This window comes from Lactuca serriola, chromosome 9 (genome assembly GCF_051521515.1).
Source record: "Lactuca serriola cultivar US96UC23 chromosome 9, Lser_US96UC23_V15, whole genome shotgun sequence".
NCBI classification, from domain to species: domain Eukaryota; kingdom Viridiplantae; phylum Streptophyta; class Magnoliopsida; order Asterales; family Asteraceae; genus Lactuca; species Lactuca serriola.
This window is the reverse complement of record NC_136416.1, coordinates 200989182-201016897: the sequence shown is the minus strand read 5'-3', so window position 1 is coordinate 201016897 and position 27716 is coordinate 200989182. Positions and strand designations below refer to the sequence as shown.

The window sequence follows — 27716 nt, the reverse complement described above, 5'->3', positions numbered from 1 at the left end:
AAGAACAGACTCGCCGAGTCTAAGGCTATCTTCAACCTACTCGCCGAGTTGTTCATACAACTCGTCGAGTTCTAGGCCATCTTCATCCAACTCGCCGAGTTGTTCTTCCAACTCGTCGAGTTCCAGCTCATCTTCAAGCAACTCGTCGAGTCCACCCATGTGACTCGCCGAGTACCACCAGTCTGAATCCATACAGAAGCACTCCAGGCCATGCAATTGATCCAAAACATAGATCTAGCCTCCTACAACCCATCCATCACGTAAAGTGGCAAACTTTACGTGAATCCAAAGAGATCTATGCATTTTGCACATTAGGGCTAGGGTTTGGGACATGATAGCTTCACCCAACACTCAACACAGGGACTTAATGCACATTTGGACCATCACCACTCCAGATCTGAGGTAGCAACCTCAGATCTAACTTCCAAACTCCAAAACATACCAAGATAAGCTCCCCACAAACCCCAAAATGAAGAATCCATAAGAGTAATAGCCCAAGGACGAGATATTACCTCAAAAGAACGCCCCAACTGCAATGGAAATCGAATCCAAGCAAAGCCCCTTGCTCCAAGCCTCCTACCCTTCAAGATTTCCTCAACAATTGCTTCTCCAAGCTCCCAAATGCAACTTGATCCACTCACATACGAAGTTTAGGGTTTCTGGACTTGAGGATGAGTAAAGAGGCTGGGGGAATGGATGTTATGTTCTTTATATAGGGCTCAACCCCGAGAATTAGGGTTTTCTCCACTCAGCGCCTACTCGCCGAGTCCATCTCACTGACTCGCCGAGTCGGCTACTTAACACGCGACCAAGTCGCGACTCTACTCGCCAAGCCCACTCATGGACTCGCCGAGTAGCTCTTTCCCAATTTACTCTTTTAGCTCTTTAACTCTACTCTTGGTATTTCGGGATGTTACAGTAGGTTTCGGGTCCTTAAGCCTATTTTACTTTTTTTTACCCTGTTTCAAGCCGTTTTTGACCGGTTAAGGGTCGGGATGGCCCAAATGATTACGAAAAGTTATGGAAACTTTTGAGAGAGATTTGGGAGAGATTCCATATCCTTGGAAAGATTTGGGAGAGATTTGACATACTTGGAGAGATTTGGGAGAGATTTGACATACTTGGAGAGATTTGACATACGGAGAGAGATTTGGGAGAGATTCCATATTCTTGGAGAGTTTTGACATACTTGGAGAGATTTCACATACAGAGAGAGATTTGGGAGTGATTTCATATTCTTTGAGAGATAGAGTGAAAGAGATTTAAGATTGGTTCCATTTATGACCTTTTTAAGTATCCGACTTCGCAACGCAAGGTCTGTAAACCCGTGGAGCCATGTTTTAGTGTACTACACACTCCCGATGAGTGTGAAATAGTGTTTTATCGCTTTGGTTCATGGTTTAGCACTACCAAGGCTAAGGAAAATTAAACACACGAGTTTCCAAATGATGCTTTCTCATTAAAATAGTGAGTTGTACAGTAATTACAAAATATAAACCCTAATATACAAGGTTTGATTGAGTCGACCGGTTTTACTCGTTGACTTCGTTTGACTTTGACCTGACCCGAAATTGACTATTGTCACAGACCGGCAGGTCTATGGGTGACAAAGTCATAAAGGATACTGGTGCCCGATTCGTGCCATATCAAGTTAATGTATGGTCATAAAGCTCGCAATGTAGATAATAATGATGTATTACGTAATAATAGAACAAACGAACTAACTTCAGAGTTAATAACCAAGTGATTACGGGAGGGTATTAACAATACCTTCAGGATTTAGATCACCACGTTTTCAATTAGTTTTATTTATGTAATAAGACTAATATACCTCACCGGGAGTAACCAGGGTTTTTCTAAAAGGAACAACGTTCTAACGATATGAGTATGATAGATACTTGTACTCTTCAGTTTAGAACGGATAATCAATAACATACTTTTAGGGAAAATATAGGATTTTCCCAGGATAACACTGGTATTTTATAAATAGATGGTTTATAAATCAACTAACGAACATTCATTATTAATTCCATGACTCCTTAGTTTATGTATCCGGGTTATGTATGAAGAATACCTGATAGACTGTGGAATGTGTGGTTTCCGCCTCATTCCCTGTTCCTTGTTTAGTTGTGGGTTTAGGGCAGATCCACACAATTAACTGTCTATCCGATATCAGTTTATACATAACTAGTATGAACTAAGAAGTCATAGAAGGAATTGGTTATTCATACTTTTCATAAGAAAATATGGGATTTTCTTGAAGGATACCTTCAACAGATACCAAAGAATCATTTTACTTAAGGTTATTCATTTATTACACAAGGTAGCATAAGGTTTTCTGGGAAAGATCTCGCCCTTTTTCAAAAGAACTGAGAACTGTCTTTCTAAAACAAAAGGCTTATGAACTCACCAGCTTTATGCTGATATTTTCAAAACTGCTTATATTCTCAGGAAATCAGTAGATAGGTACCTCCTGGATTATTGAGAAACTGGAGCAACAAGAGTCTTGTCTTAATATTTTACCTTCGTTTTGATGTATTCAAACACATTTTAAACATATGTAAACTTTTTATATTTATATGTATCCAATGTTTGGTTGTGTTTACTATGCTTACTATGATACAATTGTTGTGATACTACATATGACGTCCTCCGCCCCCGAACATTACCGCCGTTCCGGTTTGGGTGTGTGACAGTCTAGGTCAGTCTTTGTGTCAAAAGCTAGTTTGTATGTTTTGTATAAGTGTAACATCCCATTTTAAAGAAAGTAATAAAATAATAAATCAGGAATCCCAGGAAGTAATAATAATAATTATTATTTTATATTATTAGAGCTCAGAACTTAAATAATAATTGGTGGGGTGTTGGTTTTCGAAAACCAAATGGAAAGAATTGAATCTCTGGGGGTTAAAGTGTAATTTCGGGATTTATTATGGAAATGATTTTTGAAGACAAGGGTTGTTTGGTAAATGTTGTTCTTAGATTGAAAACATTTATGGGAGCAAGGGTTAAAAAGTAAATTATGGATCTAACATGAAAGGATTTTAAAAAGTTAGGGTTTAGATGGTACATTATGGGATTTAAACCGAAACAATTTCATGAGGAGGGACCAGAAGTGCTAATATGGCAAAAGGATTTTAATGCTAGGCATAGTACTCATTGTGCAGGTACGCTAAGCGTAACCTGTATTACGCTGGGCGTAATTGCAGTTTTCAGCATTTTTTTTGTTCTTTAAGCTTCTAAACCCGATTTCCGCTCCAATCTTTTCTTTTCCGCTCTATTGACAACTAATAGCTGCACATCATAACTCAAAGCATTATAAGTACCTTTTAGTTCTAAAAGAGAATAATAAAGGATAAAATATTAAGATATAATGTATAAAAATATATATAAAAATACACATATCAAAATACCCCACACTTAGCCTTTGCTTGCCCCCAAGCAAACCTACTTTTATTTTATCAATACCGCACAAAACAATCCATTTTAAACTCAGCCATTATGCCAAGACCGCAACACATGCATTTGTGTCTAAAATTTTTCCTAAGGACCCCCCTAATTCTAAATACTCACAATCCTCATAAACACTCGTCCACTTCTTTTTAACAATGCTCATTTTATGCAACCCTCCGAATCCATCCGCAGAAAACTTTCTAACCTCAAAGTATTTTTGTAGAGCTACCCAAGCATACATAAACTTGAGAATTACAACTTTTAGAAGATACCACAACTTGGAGCTTTTGAATTCTTCTTTTCTTTGATATTTGATCTTCAATTTCTTTAAATTCACAATCTTCTTTGATTTTTAGCATCTTCCACTTTTGAATTTCTTTAGAATTTTTTTCTTTCTTTGATCTTCATATTTTGACTTTGATTGCTCCAAAAATTCTTCAATTTTTCACTTTTTGGTAATTTCTCTTTTTTTTTTACATGTACTCACTTTTTTATATATATTTCACTCAAAAACCTACATGCTTAAGCATGGGCGCTCTACTTCAACCCTTATTGGTTAAGACATTAGTCTAAGTGCAATGACTACATAAGTTTTCCTGGATACATTTCGGGTATAGGCTAATAAACATATTGCAACCCTCAAACTAAGCGAAGTTGTGTTTTTGTCTCATGATTTCACTAGAATAAAGGAGGCCACAAATGCACTATAATGTGTATTGGCTCAACTAAACATTTGAGTTCTCATCGGATCATCTAATACACTATTAGCAAAATTTTAAATTATCACTATATTTTCTAAATTAAACTATTATTTCAAGTTTTTAAAATTTTAAAAAATTGAAAATTCTTAAAATTTTCCAACCTAGCAATTTGTAACGCACCGATTCTCAGGTATGGATTTAAATAAAGAATTTCTTTAGTTTTAAGTCCTACTCGACGAGTTAAGGCTAACCTACTCCTCGAGTAGTAGCGAGGTGGGATCGCGAATTTAGTGATCTACTCGCCGAGTCCACAAAGGGACTCGACGAGTAGGAGCTGGCAGATGAAACCCTAAATTTCGGGGCATTTCACCCTATTTAAAGGATCATTGGCCACCCTCTGGCCTCCCCTTCACTGCCTCTTGTCCCTCTAAAGTCCAAATCGTGTGTGTGAGCTCATCTTGTTCATTTTCAAGCTTAAAGGAGAAATTCTTGGAGAGAAAAGAGCTTGGAGACCAAGCATTCAGAAGCAAGGAGCTTGGAGGACCTAAGATCTTCTGTGGTTAACATCTTCTGGAAGGTATAAATCATTACCCTAACCTCATTCATTCTATAGGGCAACTTCTAGGGTTTTCATAGTGTGTTTGGAAGCAACCCTTCCTTCCAACCTCAGATTTGAAGTTGTAACTTCAGAACTGAGCTCCTTTGGGCTTCTTAGTACATAAAGTTTCCATCTTATGCAAAAATGAGACTCTCCCAAGGTGTAAAACTCCATTGGAAGCATAGATTGGTCATTTAGAGCCTTTAGAACCTTGCATGTGCGTAAAGTTTGCAACTTTACGTGATAATCATGCCTTAGAGACTTGGATCTGTAATCTGGAGCCTTGCCATGGCTTAAAAAGCGTCTGCATGGATGGAGGTCTGCGAGGACTCGGTGAGTTGGATGAACAACTCGACGAGCCCGATGAATTTGGTCGTGAACTCGATGAGTTGATGAACAACTCGACGAGTCCGTTGAAGTTTTCCTTGAACGCAACGAGTTGTTAGAAAACTCGGCGAGTCGACTAAAGTTCCCCTGATTCTTGGACACGTATGAGCTCAATGAGTTAAAGGAGGACTCGACGAGCCAATCAAGGATTTCACGACTTCTCGAGTTCAGGAAGGACTCGACAAGTCGGTGAACTGCACTCGACGAGTCGAGTCAACATGGGTTGTTGACTCTGAATCTGAGCGTTGACTTTGACCATGAGTTGACCATATGACTTCTGAGGGTGTTCTGATAATTTGGAAACTTATGAAAAAGGTTTGTATGGTAATCATAGGTAGTGGAGTTCGTGTTGGTGATCCGGGAGCTGAAGCTTTCTAGTTTTCTAACGTCTGTTGCGAGGTGAGTTATCCTCACTATACTAAGGGGTCTAAGGCACCAAGGCCGGCCCATTAGATTTGATATCCTAGTAGTTATCGATATGTTGCGTTGAGTTAGTAATGTATGCCAGTTGATATGCTAGTCGGGTAGGTCGGCAGAACTGCCTGTGATACTGATTGATTACCTGTATGTGCATTTATCTGTTACATGTTGACATGTTATGTGGGGTGGGTTGAGGTTGTACTGCTCCGTGCGGTAGCCAACAAACCCGAGAGTATTACAGATATGAGTTGAGGGCCCGGTAGGCATTCCAGACTCATACTGAGGACTCAGGAGCATTCCAGATATGAGCTGAGGGCCCGATAGGCATTCCAAACTCGTACTGAGGGCTCGATGGCATTCCAGGTACGAGCTGAGGGCCCGGTAGGCATTCTAGACTCGTACTGAGGGCCCAGGGGTAGTCCAGCTTGTAAAGTTGTGGACCCAGTGCATGCTGTTCTGTTTTGATTGATATGATATGTTAATGTTGATATTGCTATGTGGACTGTAAGTGTATCGGTATTTTGGGGGTAACTCACTAAGCTTTCGGGCTTATAGTTTCAGTTTATTGTTTCAGGTACGTCAGGGGATCGAGGCAAGGCCAAGGCGTGATCGTACATCTCCTGCTATTGTGTTTATGTTTCTGGGAAGAAATTTGATAATCAATATTTTAATAACAAAGTTGTAATGTTTGATGAACTTGATATGTTTTAAAAAGTTTAAATTGGTTTGAAATTTTGGATGTTACAAGTTGGAATTAGAGCCTTGGTTTGAGTGAATTGGAGGAACATTCATGTGAATCCAATCTAAAATCAAGGAAAGGTTTTAAAAAAAATGTTTTAAGAAAGTGGCTTTCAAAATAAATAAAGGAGGATGCAGGGTGTACGATCAGCCGGAGCAAGTAAGCGAACCCCAAAATACCATACAATTATTTGATTATGTGATATGTTAGAACAACATGCTAGTACCAGGGTAGGGATCTTCAGGAATTGCATGATAGAATTGCATGATACATGATGCCTGCTGGCCTAGGGTTTTCCTTATATGAAATTGACATCATTACTGTAGCTATCTAGTCTAGGCATCACGGTTGTACATAATTAAGATCTTATAGCCCGAGAATGTTTGATTTAGCCTTATGTTCTGTTCTTGTTTGATTGGGAGCTTAGGGTAGAATTAAATATTCGAAAGTCTATAGGGTCCAGCGTTATGTATGGCTAGCATACGCTAGTGTTTCAGGGTTGGTGGAAGTTTCGTGGGTAGATAGGTTATTTGAGAGGAGTCTGCCGACTTCGAGGCATTTAGCCCTCCTTTAGCAGTGAGGCTTGAGTGCTCGATATGATTATGTGTATTGTTAGGGCCTTGTGATGATACTTGGGACAAATATGGGTAGGTGTGGAAGGTAGCATGGGCCCGTACTACTGAAAGCACAGGACCCATTGGTGTAACAAGGAAGTCACAACCCCTAGGGTTTTGTCGGGGGTTGGTCCCCAATTATTCATATGAGTTATCTAATACCTTGTGTTGGGTTTCAGAATGGTGATGACCAGGCGCTTTGTGACCAGATCCGGTTCGGGATCAGGATCAGGATCAGGAGAGGGCGGGCAGGGGGAGCTGACAGCACCTGAGACTATCAGCCAGATGAGGCCAGATGAGATGGATTACAGGATCTGAGCGATCTTGCATGATGAGGTTGCTGCATTGTTCTGGGCCGAGTTGCTAGATATGTTCGGGTCGATTAAGACCGCCATGGTGGAGTATTTTGATGAGCGTTACGCAGCCCTTGCAGAGACAGCCGCCGCCGCAGCTGCATCAGCTGTATCTATGGCCGGGGGAGGAGCTAGTAGGGGTTTTCAGTACAGGGACTTCGATAACACGAAGCCCCCTACTTTTGATGGGACGCAGGATCCCATCAAGGCTATGAGATGTGTTTCAGATGTGGAGGGGTGTTTCTTCACCTGCTCGTGTCCTGCTGACCAAAAGGTCAGGTGTGCTCTGAACCTGCTTAGGTCCGGGGCCAAGGACTGGTGGAGACTTGCGACTGGGGCTTACACTGATGATTAGAGAGCTGCTGTTACTTGGGAGCAGTTCAAGGATATGTTCCACGCCCGTTACATTCCGAGGGTTGAGCGGGGACGTTTGGCACAAGAGTTTCTGAGTTTGAGACAGGATGGAGAGTCGGTGATAGAGATCACCCGTATGTTCACCGAGTGGGCGATGTTCTGCCCAGAGTTTGCTTCCGAGCAGTCTCAGATGACCCGTTATCTGAGTATGCTCAAGACTGATATCCGACAGTTTGTATCTACCCAACGATGTGATACTCTTCTGGAGTTGTAGGAGGCCGCCAGATGGCGGGAGTTAGAGATTGAGCTGCAGCTAAGGGAGCAGCGGCCGGCCCCGACACTATCACAGCCGGCGCTGAAGCGGTCTAAGACCGCTAATACTAGGACCGGGGGTCAGCAGGGCCGCACTTGTGGGAAGTGCGGCAAGGGTCATTCTGGTGTATGCCGGGCTGGTACTGGGTGCCGCAAGTGTGGCAAGGAGGGGTATTATGCGAAGGATTGTCGCCAGCCCGCCCCAGTTCAGGGTATGAGGTTATATTATCACTGCAACCAGGTTGGTCACATGAGGGCCAACTGTCCACTACTTGCCGCCCAGCCGGTGCAGGCTGCAGCGCCGGCTACTTTGAGGATCACGGATGGGAGACCAATCAGGACAGAGCCTCCAAAGGCTCAGGGTCGTGCTTTCCAGCTTATGGCGGAGGAGGCCAGAGCAGCACGAGATGTGGTTGCTGGTACGTTTCTATCCTCATCTCGTTTTATTTACCTATTGTATGCTTATCTGTTGTACCTGTAATTAGGTACATTTTTGGTGAACTCTTTGCCTGCTTTGGTCTTATTTGACTCGGGGGCGAGTCGGTCCTTCGTGTCTCGGTCTTTTAGTAGAGAGTTCAGTGCGCCAGTGGGTGAGTTAGAGTGTCGGTTGCGATTGTCTATCGCCAACGAACACGGGGTTTCTGCGTCTTCAGTTTATCAGGGATGTGACTTGGAGATTTTTGGGGTATCTTTTCCGATAGATCTGATTCCGATCCCCATGGGGGAGGTGTGCGTGATTGTGGGCATGGATTGGCTCAGTCGGTTCGGTGCTATGGTTGATTGCGAGGGCCAGCGAGTAGTAGTTCGGACCCCAAGTAGGGGAGAACTGGTTATATATGGTGAGGTCACTAGAGTAGGATCAGGATTTTGTTCAGCTGCCAGGGCTTGGCAATACATTCAGCATGGGTGTATGGGTTATCTAGCGTATGTGGTAGATACGCGAGTCAGGCACCAGACCACGGTTTCCGATGTACCAATGGTTAGGGAGTTTGTAGATGTGTTTCCGGAGGAATTGCCAGGGATACCTCCAGAGAGGCAGGTCGAGTTCAGGATCGACCTAGTGCCAGGTGTGGCCCCTATCGCTAAGGCGCCATACCGATTGGCGCCACCAGAGATGCAGGAGTTGTCGTCGCAGCTACAGGAACTGCTGGGCAAGCAGTTCATTCGACCTAACAGTTCTCCATGGGGAGCGCCGGTTCTTTTTGTCCGGAAGAAGGACAGTTCGCACCGGATGTGTATTGATTACCGGGAGTTGAACAAGCTAATGGTGAAGAACCGTTACCCACTCCCGAGGATAGACGATCTCTTCGATCAGTTACAGGGCGCATCTTGGTTTTCCAAGATAGATTTGAGGTCTGGGTATCATCAGGTCAGGGTCAGAGAGGAGGACGTGGAGAAGACCGCATTCCGAACTCGTTATGGACATTACGAGTTCGTGGTGATGTCGTTTGGGCTCACCAACGTACCGGTAGTATTTATGGACTTGATGAATCGGGTCTGTAGACCGATGCTAGACCACTCGGTCATAGTATTTATAAATGATATTTTGGTGTATTCCAAGACCCGGGAGCAGCACCTGCGAGAGCTGTTGGGAGTCCTGAGGCGGGAACGGTTGTACGCCAAGTTTTCGAAGTGTGAGTTTTGGTTACGAGAGGTCCAGTTACTCGGACATCTCGTTAACCAGGAAGGGATTTTGGTCGATCCGGCCAAAATCGAGGCGGTTATGCAGTGGGAGGTTCCGAAATCTCCCTCAGATATTAGGAGCTTTCTGGGGTTCGCATGATACTACTGGAGATTCATACGAGATTTCTCCAAGATTGCAGTACCCCTCACTCGTCTGATGAGGAAAGGGGTGGATTTACGATGGGGCCTCGAGCAGCAGAGGGCGTTTGAGACCCTCCGTCAGCGTTTTGGTCAGGCACCAGTCTTGACACTCCCGGAGGGGGTTGAGGATTTCGTGGTGTTCTGTGATGCATCCATCACAGGTTTAGGGGCGGTCCTCATGCAGAGGGGGCGAGTGATAGCCTACGCATCGCGACAGCTGAAGCCGCATGAGACGAGATACCCTACGCATGACTTGGAGCTGGGGGCGGTGGTGTTCGCCATCAAGATATGGAGACATTAGCTTTACGAGGTCTGCTGTACCATTTATACAGATCATAAGAGCTTGTGGCATTTCATGGATCAGCCGAACTTGAACATGAGGCAACGCAGGTGGCTGGATGTAGTCAAGGACTACGATTGCGAGATCCTTTACCACCCAGGTAAAGCGAATGTGGCTGCGGATGCTTTGAGCCGCAAGTCGGCTGGGTCTTCCACCCCCGCAATATGTATAAGGATAGCAGTGGATTCCCCGCTTGTGAGTTTGATCAGAGATGCCCTGATAGAGGGCATGCGACCGAAGAATTTAAAGCTGGAGAGGATCAAGGGTGAGACCACCAGGTTCGTGCAGGATAATCGGGGATTATTGACCCGATGTGGTCGAGTTTGGGTTCCGATGTCTGGTGGGGTTAGGCAGATGGTTATGGAGGAGGCTCATAAGTCTCACTTCTCCATTCACTCGGGGGCCACCAAGATGTACCGGGATTTGAGTTTGAGCTACTGGTGGCCGTGTATGAAGTGCGAGATTTCATGGTACATCGAGAGGTGCTTAACCTGTAGGATGGTCAAGTCTGAGCATCAAAGGCCGCATGATAAGATGCAGCCCCTGGAGATTCCTATGTAGAAATGGGAACATATCACGATGGAGTTTATCATAAAGCTACCAAGGACGGCGAAGGGGTTTGATGCCATTTGGGTCATCGTGGATCGATTGACCAAGAGTGCCCATTTCTTGGCCATACGGGAGAGTTTGTCGGCCGTGAAGTTGGCTGAGGTGTACGTTCGCGAGATCGTGTCTCGCCATGGGATTCCCGTTTCCATTGTCTCTGATCGGGATGTCAGGTTTACCTCCCACTTCTGGCAAAAGTTTCACAAGGATCTGGGCACGCGATTGCATTTCAGCACAACATTCCACTCGCAGACAGACGACCAGAGCGAGCGGACTATTCAGACCCTCGAGGATATGTTGAGGGCGTGTGTCATCGACTTCAGTGGGAGTTGGGACTCTCACCTACCGCTTGCGGAGTTTGCCTACAACAACAAATATCATTCTAGTCTTGGTGCCCTGCCATTCGAGCTATTATATGGGAGTAGGTGTCGCACCCCGGTTCGTTGGGGCGAGGTGGGTCACAGGGTAATGGGTCGGACAGAGGTGGTCTTGCAGACTACCGAGAAGATTCAGCAGATCAGGCAGCGACTACAGACAACTTAGAGTCGGCAGAAGAGTTACGCCGACATACATCGATCTAAGTTGGAATTCCAGGTAGGTGACATGGTACTTCTGAAGGTCTCTCCCTGGAAGGGTGTGATCCGCTTCAAGAAGAGGGGAAAATTGGGCCCTCGGTATATTGGGCCATTCAGGATCATCGCCAGGGTTGGTAAAGTGGCCTATAGGCTTGAGCTTCCGGAGGAGCTTAGCCGAATTCACAGCACGTTCCATGTTTTGCAGTTACGGAAGTGCATCACGGACCAAGAGGCGGTAGTATCACTGGATGACATTCAGGTTGATGAGTGCCTGAACTACGTGGAGAGGCCTGTGGCCATCTTGGAAAGGAAGAAGAAGATTTTGCGAAACAAGGAAATACCTTTGGTGAAGGTGTAGTGGGAACATCGGACAGGATTCGAGTGGACATGGGAGCTGGAGGCAGAGATGCGCGAGCACTACCCAACGTTGTTTATGCCAGAGGACTTCGAGGGCGAAGTCTAGTTCAAGTGGGGGAGAATTCTAACGCCCCGATTCTCAGGTATGGATTTAAATAAAGAATTTCTTTAGTTTTAAGTCATACTCGACGAGTTAAGGCCGCCCTACTCGTCGAGTAGAAACGAGGTGGGATCGTGAATTTAGTGATCTACTCACCGAGTCCACAAAGGGACTCGACGAGTAGGAGCTGGCAGATGAAACCCTAAATTTCGGGGCATTTCACCCTATTTAAAGGATCATTGGCCACCCTCTGGCCTCCCCTTCACTGCCTTTTGTCCCTCTAAAGTCCAAATCGTGTGTGTGAGCTCATCTTGTGCATTTTCAAGCTTAAAGGAGAAATTCTTGGAGAGAAAAGAGCTTGGAGACCAAGCATTCAGAAGCAAGGAGCTTGGAGGACCTAAGATCTTCTGTGGTTAACATCTTCTGGAAGGTATAAATCGTTACCCTAACCTCATTCATTCTATAGGGCAACTTCTAGGGTTTTCATAGTGTGTTTGGAAGCAACCCTTCCTTCCAACCTCAGATCTGAAGTTGTAACTTCAGAACTGAGCTCCTTTGGGCTTCTTAGTACATAAAGTTTCCATCTTGTGCAAAAATGAGACTCTCCCAAGGTGTAAAACTCCATTGGAAGCATAGATTGGTCATTTAGAGCCTTTAGAACCTTGCATGTGCGTAAAGTTTGCAACTTTACATGATAATCATGCCTTAGAGACTTGGATCTGTAATCTGGAGCCTTGCCATGGCTTAAAAAGCGTCTGCATGGATGGAGGTCTGCGAGGACTCGGTGAGTTGGATGAACAACTCGACGAGCCCGATGACATAGGAAAGTGTCAACCATGTCATGGCAGCCGAGATGATACTTCTGTCTCGCATCGAAATAAAACTCTATGGTGTGGGAACAGCTCATCCATACCATAAGATTCACAATGTGGTAGAAACGCCACTCTTCTATATAATAATCTCACACAATATTGACATGCACCCCACACTTATGAAAAATCATGGGTCTTGACTATAAACGTCAAACGCTCACATGATTCTCTCTAGCAACAGTCGGACCTACCTGCTGAACTTACTGCCAGCTTTCTAAGGGCGAAAAATCTACAAAGATCTAAAACAATCAAAGAGCATCAAGACGAAAATAAAAATAAAACAAAAATAAAACATCCTAATTTTAAACTACATACCAAAATATAAATACTAAAACTAATTCTAAGCAACGCACAATAAACTAAAAATAACATGAACATAAAAATAAAAAAAGATAAACTAAGTCACTCATCATCCTCGTCATCGTGCTGCTGTGTCCCAGATGTGCCGGCTCCATCCTACTATGGCTGGTATGGTGGAGGAAAAGGAACCGGGTACTGAAAACCCTAATGAGCAAAGAATGCGGTCAACGCATCCCCATACCACTGCTGCCTACCCTCCACTATATTAAAACGCTCGTCCATATGCCTCGCAAGGTAACATATATCGATCAATGGCTCTGATCCATACTGCACTCCCCGAGGAGCAGGTCTATGCCTCTGAACTCACTGTGGCTGTGGCTCGACTGCACCCTCCTCGTCGGCCACGTCATCTGGTTGTACCCGTAAGACACCATCCTCACCCCACTCGAGTACACGCACCAACTCCAATAACTGAAGGCTCATTGGCCTCATATCATGAAACACCATCGATCTCGTAATCTCCCGCATCAACAATTGATAGGATCGAGCTAAGCGTGTGATAAAATGCCCCCTCCCCCTGCAAATCGGGCTATCCCCTTGAAGTCCCCTAGCCATCCTCCCCATGAAAGTAGCTAAGGCAACCGGAAGGTTCAGGTGCCTTCCTAGAGTAACAAGCGTCCATAGGAAATACAAATCTGTAGAAGGCACTCTCTCACTATTCTTATGATGCGTGAGAGACATGGAAATCAGATGATGCAACAATCTATAAGTAGTAGACTGAATCATCCTCCCCCGAGCAGTAGATGGTGTGTACACTCCCCCAATAATCTCCGCCCAGAAAGTATTTTCATTGTAGTCATCCGGCCGGCCCGTGAGACAATAAGCAAGGAATGCTGGGAAGTGAACACTCCTCGTCTCGTCTATTGTATATATCCCAACTCGAGTGGCAAGCTCAATTGTGCTGCACTCACGACTCACACCTCCAAGTCGAAAGGAAAAAGCTATCCTGTCGTCGGGTGTCTTCCTCAGATCATAGGAAATTGTAGCATAAAACTCTAGCAATAATTACCGATAAATAGGCTCCTGAATCCTGAACAATCTGTACCAACCCCGACATACGAACAAAGGCACACCAATCGCGTCCAAGTGGGTGTATTGCAAAAAATTCTGGATCAGCTCATCAAGTCCAGTTCTGGCCACCAATCCCCAATCAAATGAAGGTGCAATATCAATCTCCTTAGTAAGCAGAAAACTCAAATTGTTCACATATTTGGCCCGGGTTTCATTATTCAAGGTTTGCGGGAATTACAAGAAACAGTGATCGGTCACGTCCTCGGGTGGGTTGGTTCTTTGAGTTCTACGAGCCATAACCTGCAAGAATCAGAACAAAAAACAACCAAAACAAAATACCACAACATTAAACATAATTAATCATGAAAAATTTAGGCGATGGTCTGGGCTGTACGCTGGGCGTAGGTCTAGCATACGTTGGGCGTACGTCCAGGAACTCGTAACCGAGTCTCTGTTCGTTCAACCGTCTTAATCCATGCCTATTCACGGAGATTACACAGGTTACGTACTCAAAGCAGTTAAAATACAGGTTATCAATAGGGATATACACAGGGCGTACGTCCATAAACTCAAATCGATGGTTATTGCACGAGAATTAGCCCAAATTGAGTTCAAGGGTATAGTCTAATGATCGAAATCGGTCTAATTAAGACATAATCAAAACACAAATTCATGCGAAATAGGCCCTATTTCAAGAAACGAAGAAACCCTAGATTTCTAAATAGTTCAATATAACCAATTTATAGAAATTAAACATAAATTTAAGCCAAAGGGTAACCAAAGAACATACCTCTGTGTCGATTCTAGAAGAAAAGAAGGAAAATTGGAATTTTCTGGGGGGAATTCGTCCGTCACAGCGTAGTGTAGGGTTGGAGCAAAAATGGTAGAAGAACAAAAAGTCAAAAGGGATTAGTATATTACCTAATACTGACTTACGCTGGGCGTAATTTCAATTGTATGCGGGGCGTTCCTCCAATTCCAAGAAAAACTTAGTCGCGATCAAATGTCATGTACGCTTGGCGTAAAACCTTCTACAGTGGGCATACTTTTACTGGAATAATGTCCCTTTTACTTATTTTAATTTCCATTTTATTCCATCTAATTCAATTGGAGACTCTTAATATTTTAATTTCTGCAACAGCGACAACCTTCAGACAAGTGACATGCTATAAAAATAAATAAGATAACATGATCACTCGTCTTCGTCGAAATCAAACAACAATTGTTGATTTAAGCCCCTTGCATACAATAAATGGTTCGTGAAAACAAAACTTTCGGGACCCATTAGACTATTTTCCTTGTTTTCTTTGCACCATTAACTAAAAGTAGAACAAGAAGTGATCGACTAGTCAAGAACATCAAGAGCTCGGTCTTCCACTTAACTACCATGACATGCCTTGCTATACTACACCTCATGGATTGAGTTTGACAAATCACCAAATTAGTAGGCTAACAAGGTCAAGAATTCCCTAATCGCTTGCAATCTCGAAACCCATGCAAAAAGTAAAACCAAGCAATGTGTATGATCCCAAATTCCTGCAAATAACAACAAGAACCTTCCCGACAAGTGAAATGGTATCGACGAAAATAAACCTAAAAATAAAATAAAACTAAAAATAAAAACAAATAACGAATAATCAAATAAACTAAAATAATTGAAATTCGTTCCCCGACAACGGCGCCAAAAACTTGATGTGAATATTTAATGCACTGGTTTTTTATTTATAATTCCTAATTTATCGCATCTAAACCACACCTTACAGGCAGTGAACCTGATCGAGTATAATATAGCTTTGATAAGCAAGGGTGTCGAACATAAGGGGAATGGTGGTGAATTGATTTAAAATATTTGATTATAGGTTACACAAAACACACAAAAGCAGTAAAGAAATGGTTTATTAAATCTCAAATGAACAACTAATTAGCAAATCTCGATAAACTAATAGGAAAACAAATCTCTTCAGGTACTTTGATTTAGATAAATTACACCTTAAAAACATAGACAATTGCATACACAAATTCATTTATTCATGTTCATCGATTCCTAAAATGATTAGATTCACGTTCTCTGTTACTAATCCTTTAGCAAACAAGTCAATTCAAACAGTGATCAATTGATTAAACTAACATGCTTCCTAGTGCTCAGTTCGTATCAAGCAAGACTTGTAATAACAGTTAATCAAATTACTAATTCAATTAAACCTCTTGTTGATGGTTTATCACACAAGGATCACACATTAACTTACTTATTTCCTAGTTAATCCTAGTTTCACATTCGTTATTCCTAGTCATATAATCTTGATGGTCATCAAAATCATAAGAGACAAGCAATCAAGCAGATGTTCATACAACTCAATTTACTTGACAATTAACAGCAAATAATTATCATTAACACGTAAGGATCTTTTAACAAGCTTGGCAAGATAAATTAAACATAAATCAAACAATCCAATATAACAATTAATCCAATAATCAAGGTTTTATTTAATCATAAACTCAAAGTAAATGGTTTTAACACCAAAATCAGAAAGCAAAAACATAATAGTATCACAGTTGAATGCTAAGCATGGTCACGTTAACAAACCACATGATTACCGACACGTATCCGCTCTCTAATCCTTCCGATCTCCTCTCCCGTCAGCTTAACGGCCTTCCGGCCGCCTCTTAGACCCTCAAAACGGCTTGACAGAAGTTAATTGTCGACTAAAATAGGTTAGAAGTCGGAATCCCCTTTCTGGTTAGTTGATAATCACTTTTTATAACCCTTGGAACCGACTTACGTACGCTGGGCGTAAGTCGGTTTACGCTGGGCGTCGTAGGAATCCATCCGCGATTAGGAAGTCTGGATAAATACCCAGTACGTTGGGCGTAAGTGCTTCAACGCTGGGCGTAGCACTCATCGTGCAGGTACACTAAGCGTAACCTATATTACGCTGGGCGTAATTGGAGTTTTCAGCATTTTTTTGTTCTTTTAGCTTCTAAACCCGATTTCCACTCCAATCTTTTCTTTTCCGCTCTATCGACAACTAATTGCTGCAAATCATAATTCAAAGCATTATAAGTACCTTTTAGTTCTAAAAGAGAATAATAAAGGCTAAAATATTAAGATATAATGTATAAAAATATATATAAAAATACACATATCATTGAGATTCCATTTTAAATCAGTAACTCCAAAAACGTCCAAAAATAATCAAGGATTGACCGTAAACGAATCCGAAAACCCGATAAGCTTAGCGTTGACCGTAAACTAGAACTTTGACCAAATATCCTCCGTAAACGCTAAATCCAAGTTTGGCAAAAGTAGCTGTTAGCTGGAAGCGAGTAGCGGTTAGCTGGTAGCGGGAAGCTGTAGCTTTTATTTGTTATATGGATGTTTGGTAAAAGTAGCTGGAAGCTTTTGAAATATATAAAATTACATAAAAGGACAATTGATTAAAAATAAATAAATATATAAATATATTTTTAAGGGTAATTATGGAAATTGATTTCAAAAGCTCAAGAGAGTTTTGTTAAACGCTACATGAAGTAGCTTTTAGAATCGGAGAGTTTTGTTAAAACTAAAAGCTAAACGCTCGTACTGCCAAACGAAGCTTTTTGTTTATACTAGAGCGTTTTATCAAAAGCTAAAAGCTAGAAGCTCCTAAATGCTTCCAAAAGCTCCGTGCCAAACATGCCCTAAATGTTGACCGTAAACTCCAAATTTTGACCAAATGAATTCCGTAAACCCTTTAAGCTAATCTTTAACCGTAAACTCCAAACTTGACCAAATAGCCTCCGTAAACCTTGATTTATTGTTTTCAAATTTTATCAAACTCCCTTAATACTCGTGAATTAGACATATCAGTCAAAGTCTAATCCTGATAAATTAGAAGGATATATCTGAACTTCCGATGAACACGAAGAACACAGGAAGAATAATCAAAACTAAATTCACGAAGAACACAGGAAGACTAATCAATAAGAATTTAAGGTTTCAAAATTATAATTTTTCTGAATAAGTCAATAATCCCAAAAACAGCTAGAATTGATTCCAAAGTCCTTGAATGCAATTGATACCCGTTATAGCTCTGATACCAATTATAAGTCCCAAAACTATGGATCTTATATGACATCAATCAATCTATTCAGTGAATGCGGAATGTAAACCAAATAGAGATTTAAGAACACAAGATGACTTTCAATGCACACGATTCTTTTAACAATAAATCGTCTGGTACATGGAAACTGTGACTTCAGTCGTGAACCAAACAATGAGAAATTACTAACTTATTCACGGCTAAATACATACATATATATATATATATATATATATATATATATATATATATATATATATATATACCAGTACAAAGCCTCAAAAGCCCAAACCATCAAGACCATAAACACTAAGTGTTCTCGGTTCAGCCAACCTTGAACATATACGGGCCCACTAACATACTAACATTCTAAGCCCAATAAACAGAAACATTATGAACCCAACATAGACCATAAAAATATAACCCAACACAATTGTTGACCCTAATTATTACTGTTGGATTAGGTGTCTAAGCCCATAACTATTATAGGTATGTATTTGACCCGAGAGTAGCATGGTCCATTTGGGTTGCATATCCTCAGGACAATTTGTTAGGATGAACTTTTGAGAAAAGGTTATTTATGATTTATTAATATATTATAAGTTATAATATATTAATATGAAATCATATGTTTTAATTAGTATTGATCAAAAATTAATTTAGTGGTCAAAAGAGACGAATTAAATCTATGGGGACTAATTATGATAATTAGTTATATTTATATGTGTTGGGCTTATGATCCATGTTGGACCATGTTTATGTATGGATACATAAAGAGTTGGGCCACATGAACCATAGATCATAAAACCCATGGATATAGATTTGGGTTATATCCATGACCCTAAAAATCCCACATATAAATAGATACTTCATTGCCCAAAAACGCCACTTGTATCTTCTTGGAGTTCATGGTGTCTTTTGTGTGCATGGAATTCTCTCTCAAGTTCATCCTTTGTCCATGGTGTGTTGTGATTCCATTTGAGGCTTCCACACTATTGGGGCTAAGCTCTTTATGGCCAAATGCACCAAGACTTCAAGCTCCATCAAAAGGTATGTTATGCTAACTAGTACCTTATATGGTTTATGTTAAATGCATGCTAGTTGTAAGATTAATACCTTGGAAACCATTTGCATGTATAATTAGTGAAAACATAGATCCAAGGTATTTAGGGTTGTATGTGCACCATAGGATGTTGTAGTATACCAAAACCCAACAATTACATCATCATACTAATGCTTATCCTAGAAACACGAGCGTTATAGTAAAGTTGGAAACTTTACGTAGCCATTCAGCTTTTAGGGCAAGATCTGTAGTTTGGGGTTATGCCTTTGGTGATTAAGTGCTTCATGATTAATCCCTCACCTTTTTAAGCCTATGGTTTGGGTTTTGAACCCATTTTGGTGGTTCTTAGGGGTAAAGTTGGAAACTTTACCCTTTTAGATGCCATTTGAGTTAAGATCTGAGTTGTGAAGCTCTTAGTTTTGATAAGGTTGGCTTAATGAATTAAGATGTTGGGTTTCTGGCGAACTCGGCGATTTTATGGATAAACTCGGCGAGTTAGATAGGTTTCTTCCCGACTTTGCAGACTAATGGAGAAACTCGGCGAGTTGAAGGACAACTTGGCGAGTTAGGTCAACTCGGACCATTGACTTTGACCTTAATCTTTGACCAGATTTGTCTTATAAGGGGTTTTTAGGAATTTTGAGTTGTGTTTAAGGAAACCGTTTTTGTTTAGGGGTTGAGTAGAGTCGATATTCGGAGACGGGATCTGTTCAACTATCATTCTGCATTCGAGGTAAGTTTCCTTACCGGGTTTAACAGGTCGAAGGCACTAATACCGGCCGAAGTTTATGTTATGCTGTTAGTACGCTGGTTGTCTTGGTGACTCTTGCATGTGCTTGTGTTTATATGTTTTCCGCGCTAAGGCCCGATACTGGGCTGGGCCTGATGGATATTGTATGGTATGTATCACTGTGATTATTATATGTTTATGCATTTATTTGATATATGTTATTGTATGTCCATTTTACCGAGCTCAACTAGATGCCGAGCGGGGACTGATGCCGGACAGGGTCCGATGTCGGGCGGGGCCCACTATTTGTTTATTTTATGTTACTATGTGGTATTTTGGGGGAACTGAATAAGATTTGTGCTTACCGTTTTCAGTTTATGTTTAAGGTACTTCCGGTTGTAAAAGGAAGAGCTCAGGATGATTGCATCACACACACAATTGGGATTCCACTTATGATGTTTTATTCTGATTTTATGACAATTGGTACATTAGTTTTTATTTAATTGTTTGGATGATATTTGAAAATACTATTTTAAAAATGAAATTATTGGGACCATATTTCCGGATGTTACACTCTAAGTCTCCATGGAGGAAGGCGGTCTTTATATCAATTCACCCAGGATCAAACATTTTCGAAACAATACAATAAATGTAGTCAACCTACCTACCGCTAGGGGTATATAAAAAAAATCCAAATCCGAAGAACAATCCCAAAATCACATCCAAATTTTCTGAAATTTTGGATATCCAAAATTTCAGACTCGGATTCGGATTCGGATAATGATTTTAAAAGATTTCAGATATTTCGAATATCAAATCCATTGACATATTTAAGTAAATTCAAAAAATTAATTGATAAAGTTATAAATTAATATAAATGATCTTGTAAAGGTTAGCAACCAATTCATGGGTAAATTTAAAAAAAAAAGACAAAATTTCACAAATGGTCTTAGTTCTTTTCGGTTTTTCCCTAATATAGTTCTTATGAAACTTTTATTTTTGCATGGATAGTCCTTTTAGAGCAAACCTTGTATGTAAACAATCCTTATTATGTATGTTTGTTAGATGGATTGGTAAAGTTAAAGAGTTTTGAATAATGATTATTTTTACCATTTTGTGAAACTTGTCTAAAGATCATTTCTGAAATTTTAAATAAGTTTATTAAATCTTCTATAATTGTAATAAATCATATAAAAATAAAAAAAACCTAAAACATAGAAAATATGAGGCTTGTATAAATAAAAAATTAAGACTTACAAATTTTAATCATCATGCATATATATTTTATTTAATATACAATTTTTTTTTGTCTATATTTAATCTAAAGTATTCAAACTATAATACATCATTAAATATTTTTGTTTTCTATTTTTTTAATCTAAAATTAAGTGTCCAATTTTATAAATAATTATTGTAACTTTGGAAATAATAAAAAATTCTTTCTTAGGTTGCCCTCAAGAACTAAAATAACTAGAAATATACTTTGAAAGAGTGAGATAAATAATTATTAATTTATTAGAGATTAATAATTTAATTAGAAACTAGATAAAATTAACTAGAATTAGTTCAAAATTAATTAGAATTTATTTGGAATTAATTAGAATTAATTTTGATTTATTTAAAATGTACATGGGATGAATCTTAGTTGTTCAATAGTTTAGAAAAAAGAAACATTCTAAATCCCCATAGAATATTAGGGATGTCAAAAAGTCCCATAGGATCTCGAATCCGTAGGGTTCTGATCCCGTATGGAAGATATTTGTTAAACAAGGTGGGAGCAGGGGCGGGGGCAAGGCTAAACCCCGTTTTAATTTCGGGGGCGGAGACATGGGTGTGCAGTCCCATCCTGAACGTCTCATGGGGGCCAGTTAATATATATATATATATATATATATATATATATATATATATATATATATATATATATATATATATGGGAAAAATGAATATACCTTTAAGGGTATATAAGCTTAGGTACCCAAACCCACCATAATACGTCGTTTTGTATCACATATACACATTGTAATTGTCCAATGTTTTTCTAATTCAACTTCTAACTTGATATAAGTCCAATATTTTTATAAATTTTACATTTATCTTCCTCTTACATAATTTTCATTTTTAACAATAATATATATAGCCTAGTAGGTGTCCGGCATAAAGATGTGATATAAGAGGAAGTTAAGAGTGAAATTTTGAAAATCTTGAAAGTAATCAAGTTAGGGTTGAATTTTAAGAACACTATAATGAATATATCAAACAAAATGACGTATTATGGTGAGTTTGGGTACCTAAGTTTATATACCATTAAGGATATATTCACTTTTCCATATATATATATATATATATATATATATATATATATATATATATATATATATATATATATATATATATATATATATATATATAATAAAAATTGTGCTGCCTCATGACATGGATCCAGTCGTTCACCTCACATACTTTTGAGGTTCGACTCTGCTCTTAAACTACCAAAAAATAATAAAAAGAGCTCTTTAACCAAAAACTAAATACTCTAACCATAAATATTAACCCATTTCTAACCCATGTTTGGATAGATCCCATAAAAGTTGGGTATCTTACCTATATGGTTAAGCGCCCGTTCCGCAATTTGTCGTGTTTGATAATCACCATGCTGAAACGCATCCAGAAGCGCTGTACTAACATTTGGGTTTCCCGACACTTGATACTTTATATCCTTTGTCCTCAATAATCTCTCCACCATCCAAACCGCCCCTCCCCTTAGACTCTCATTTTGATTCTCTAACAACACATTAAGAATCGGCTTAATCCCTTCAGCCTCACGCAACACACTCACCCCTTCTTCTATATACACCCCATCATTCAGCAAAGTTGACAGTGCAGCCAATGATGCCTTAACCACCTTCTCATTCTTATGGTGTAACAGATTCACTAATCTTGCCAAACATTCTCCTTCTAACAAACAAAATGTATCTCGTTGTGTGCACACCCCCCTGTGGACCCTACACATCCCTGACATGACCGGTTTTTTACTTAAACGGAGCAAACCCGACATGTGAAATTTTGGTGGTGGGTTCAAAGGTAATTTTGTTAAGTTTTTAGATTGGCGAGATAGAGATTCTAAAGCAAGAGCGGAGGCCATTTGAACTTTGTCGGGCCAGTTTTGTTGGACTAATTTGGAAAATAAAGCAGCGAGCTCGTGTTGACGACAAAATGAGATAGCTTTCCGTACATCGGATAAAACAAAAGTAATCCGCGATAGGACACTTACAAGTCCTTCGAGGTACAAAGCCATAAAACGGATCCTTCTAGTTTTTCCTTGTGTGATCATTTTTGTTCCACAAACAACGATCTCAAAATCGCCTTCAATCAGCATTTTGCGAGTCAGTCTATCTTGTTCTGGAAGGTTCGCTACAATTCCAATGGCGGCTGCTTTCTCTTCGGTGTTGGCTATGTTTTCTGATATTACTTTAAATAGGCTACTGAGTTGACCCGCTGACCCGTATAGACAATTAGCTAATTCTTGGCTTATGTGTAATGAGAGGTTATGGAGAAGTTTTATCGAAGCCATGCGTAGGTCTTTCTGTGGAGCTTCGATCAACTGTAACAAAACCATGGTGGCACCGGAGCTTTTGATGGCGTTCACGACTGGAATCACGGCGACAGGGGAATTGGTGATTACGATGAGAACTTGTACAAGTTCATACTCGATTATGGATGATCCGCTGTTGCTGATCAAACGGAGTAAGCTGTCAAGTATGTCTTCCGAGAGCAAAGTCTGGTAGTTGGGCCCCACCGTGATGGAAAAGCAATCACAGTCGCAGGTTACTATGTTTGCGAGGATTGTTGCGGATACTTCTTTTAGTCGCATAGGAAGGTCCGAGAAAAGATCCTGGATAAGAGGTGAAAGTATGCCTTGTTCAACTAAAACCTTTGCACTTGTTTCACAAGAGGAGACTTGATTTAAAGCTTTCAGGGCGGCTTCTCTTGATTGCGTGTCACCGGTTTTCATGAGGTTGATTAGAGACAAACCTGCACTTCTTGCTACAAAAACTTTCGTATTGTTGCTAAGCTCACCGAGGTATGAAGCCATACGTAATTTGATCTCAAGGGAACCTGAAAATGATTGAATGACATATGATATATAGAGTATTAATGTTTATATAATATAATGAATATATATGTTCACATACTACTGAAATTAAAAAATAAAGCTTCATGGAAGTAATACCTTGAAGAAGAAGTGTCAAAAAGGGTTGCAATCTTCCATTTTCAGCCATTTGCCTCACGTTGTTCTCATTCTTCTCTAGATTTTTCAAAATTTTGTCAGCCTTCTCAACAATTGAAATATTTTCTGATTTGTTATCTGTCATTCCAACTAAAATAAGGATTGCACCATTAACAGAACCAATTTTTTCACACAAAGCCTCTGATTTTGAGAGCTCATAGAGCAACGAGAAAGCTTCTTCCCTTTCTTGGGAATGTTCATCAGACAAAAACTTCACAATCGTGCGCACTCTAACACCATCAGCCATTATTTCCTGCAAATCAAAAAATAAGCAGCTAGCATCTCACACACAAATTATAAAATACATTTGCAGATATATATTAGTTTCTTAACCTTATTATCATTGTCATCTTCTACCACAACTCGAAGTGTTTCAAGTGATCTACACCGGACTTCACTACTGGTGCTTTTCAACATCTCAACAATCATGGGTATGAGATCAGCATTACGAATAATGTGCTTGCTTGAAAGATTTTTAATGCAAAGTTGCTGAATAAACATCAATGCCTGCAAACTATCACGTTCAGACCTTAGTACCAGAGATAAATTAGATATGAAATTTTTTGACCACTTGATTATGTCTTCATAATCACATGGCAATTTAGGTCCCCAATCTGTGTCTGTTTGCAAATCCACATCCAGTAACTTATGCTGCACAATTTATATCAAAGCATTTCCATTAGACTTTATTTTATCAACTATTGATCTCCAGATTTTTTCTACTTTTTCCCAACAAAGGGTTCTCTTACCTTGAAATGTTGGAATGTTTGAGACAGTAGAAAAAAAAAAAACATAAACATAATGAAACCGGTCTTGTCAACTTACTTTCTCGAGGGGCAGAAACTCAATGCCTTCTACTTCAATCGCATTTGGGCAATGGAACTCAATTTCAAGGTCAACATTACCAGTATCGTTGACAAAGTACTGATACAATTCAGCTGTCAACCATCCATCTTCTCTCTCATGTGCTACAAACAAAACCATATAGTTTGTCTTACTACCGGACTTGTACTTGATGCCTAAATTGTCCTTCCTTTTGAGTACATTCATAAACACAAGGTTTACTTTGTATATGATATTTGGTGACAAAAATTGTGTTGTCACATGTGCGGTGAAATTTCCAAATAAACCTCTTCGGTTGCACACTTCAAATCTGCATGAAATTTATAGTATGTAAAATCTAGAAACTAATTAAAGGAGGAGATTGCATGGAGAACTAACCTTGATTTATTTTTACCATAATACGGAACATAATCATGAGGAGGTTCAACGAATGAAGCACCAAAACATTCTGCTGATATCATTTCACAATGCTTCCCATTCTTATTTAACGAGAACCACTGTCCATCAAAAGAGGTCAAGTTAGTTATACTATGAGAGTAGAGATTTGGAGAACCAAGATTTTCTTGGTTTTCAATTTACACGATTGTGGTTAATTTGTAAATAGATATCTATTTTCGTTTTGCTTTGGTGAAATTCCTTAGTAGATAAATAAAAAATCTAAAGCGAACTACCGTGTTGCCCTCATTAATGATGATTCCACTGGAGAGAAGCATCTCAAGTTCCTCTTTGTAGACCAGAGACTTAACCATCTCCTTAAACTCCTCTGGATTAGTAATCCCCTGTTGAAACTGAAGCGCAATCTCAAGTTTTTCAACAACATGACACATCTTTGGCCGTTGTACCCGAGATTTCATCAAACATTGGTACGCGATTTGTGAAAATGTTTCCAATGATCTCATATTCATTCCTCGCTTCAGATTATGAAAGATAATCTCATCTAACTTTTTCTCTTTATAGCTTTTTTTCCACCTTCGAACTAAACTCTGAAAATGATTATTGTTAACGTTACGTTCAAAGCATAGGCTCCCGCACAACACTTCAAACAAGACGACCCCAAAAGAGTATACATCGGACTCTTTTGTTAGGATACTTGTCTCCATATACATCGGATCTATGTACCAAAAGGTACCAACAACATTAGTTGCAAGAAAGGATTGCTGCTGACCTGCAGGTCCTATTTTGGAGAGTCCCATGTCCGAAACTTTAGCATTCCAATTCTCGTCTAATAGGATGTTGGAACTTTTAATATCTCTGTGGAGGACTCGTTGTTGTGTCTCCTTAGGATCATGAAGGTAGCAGAGTCCCCTTGCAGCCCCGAGGCATATCTTGAGACGTTGTGTCCATGTGAGACTCATGCTACTCAAATGACAATCAAGGCTTCCATTACTGGCATGCTCGTACACAAGGATTTTTTCTCCATCCTCGTCACAAAATCCCACAAGAGATATGAGATTATCATGTATGTAGCGGGAAAGCATGAATATTTCTTTCAAGAACTCGGGGTTTCCCTGCCCGCATTTGCTACTCAGACGCTTAAAAGCAACCCTGATTTGCCCCTCAGAGTCAGAGAGTACCCCTGCATATACCTTCCCGAATCCACCTTCTCCAATAAATTTCTTGTCATCAAAGTTTCCGGTGATTGTCTTTATCTCTTTCAAGTTAAAGTGTTTAAGATCTTGAAACTGCTGCTGCAAAAAGGACTTCATTATTTGTGAGATCAAATGGATTGTAAGACGTTTCACTTTGAATTCTTGAAACTAGATCGTTGAAAGGGGCGTTGTTAAATAACCTCGAAGTACACTCATGTATAGGGAGAGCCATAAGACAGCCTGGACACGTGACACCTACACATATTTATTTATTTATTTTTTCAGTTGTAAACAATTTTAAATTGAAACATTTATTTAATTTTTTTCTTTTCTAGGCAATTCATAGATTAAAATTTACACCCTTTTTATTTACGTAAGTTTCTATTTTGTACCTGGCGTTTTTTTAGTACTATTATAACAAAAAATGTAATAATCTAAAATAAAATTACATCAATAAAAATATCTTCTCAAATACATTTAAACCGACAAAATATTGTATATTTTGGATAATTACTTGATCTTTAAGGATAGATTATGTAAAAAAAAAATATTTTAACACTCCGTTATTATTTGTTACAATTTAGTTACTAAGTTTTATAATTTTTTAAAGGAAATTAACACTGTAGCACAACAAAGTTTTGACTTTGTCTCGGATTGGTCACTCAAGTTATTTTTCTACGCAATTAGTCCCTAAACTTTCAAATTACCTTTTAGTTACGCCATTATCCTCAATTTTAAAAGGTTAGCCGGTTCCGACGCTTCATTGGCGAGGTTGATCTGGAAGCTTCATCCCTTTGGCAATGAAGACGAAGTGAAGAACTGCTACTATGACTCCGGCGCACTGGAAAGAATATCGTGGACGGAAAAAAAACCTTGCACGTCGCTTTTTGAACTGTACAAACTCACTGGTAATCTCTGATTTCTTTAGTATTTGTTTATTTATTTAGAATGTGATCTTACTTAGCTTGGATTTTGGTAACTGTCATCTATAATTTTAATTTCGATGTTTAGGTCAGCTGAAATTTTGATCAGTGATGTTTGGTGAGTTTCAATGTTTGATCTGTAATGTTTTGAGCTGGAATTTGTTAAATTTCTTTGAATGTGCTTCTCGTTAGCTTGAACTTTTTTTATTGTCATGTTCGATT

At 39.8% G+C, this 27716-nt stretch overlaps 1 protein-coding gene across 2 annotated transcripts; it reads right to left on the bottom strand.

Annotated features, from left to right (window-relative positions):
* Nucleotides 1–16541: 16541 nt before the first annotated feature.
* Nucleotides 16542–26741, bottom strand: LOC145075185 (U-box domain-containing protein 43-like). Of its 2 annotated transcripts, XM_079021485.1 has the most exons (7): nt 25654–26741; nt 25361–25479; nt 24965–25292; nt 24473–24790; nt 24083–24392; nt 22453–23967; nt 16542–17009 (listed from the first exon to the last, which is right to left on the bottom strand). In XM_079021485.1, the coding sequence occupies exons 1-7, from the start codon at nt 26686–26688 to the stop codon at nt 16993–16995; spliced, it is 3642 nt and encodes a 1213-aa protein (XP_078877611.1). In that variant the 5' UTR covers nt 26689–26741; the 3' UTR covers nt 16542–16992. The 2 variants fall into 2 exon arrangements, with proteins under 2 accessions (XP_078877611.1, XP_078877610.1); XM_079021484.1 differs by lacking the exon at nt 16542–17009 and having other exon boundaries at nt 22276–23967.
* Nucleotides 26742–27716: the final 975 nt, after the last annotated feature.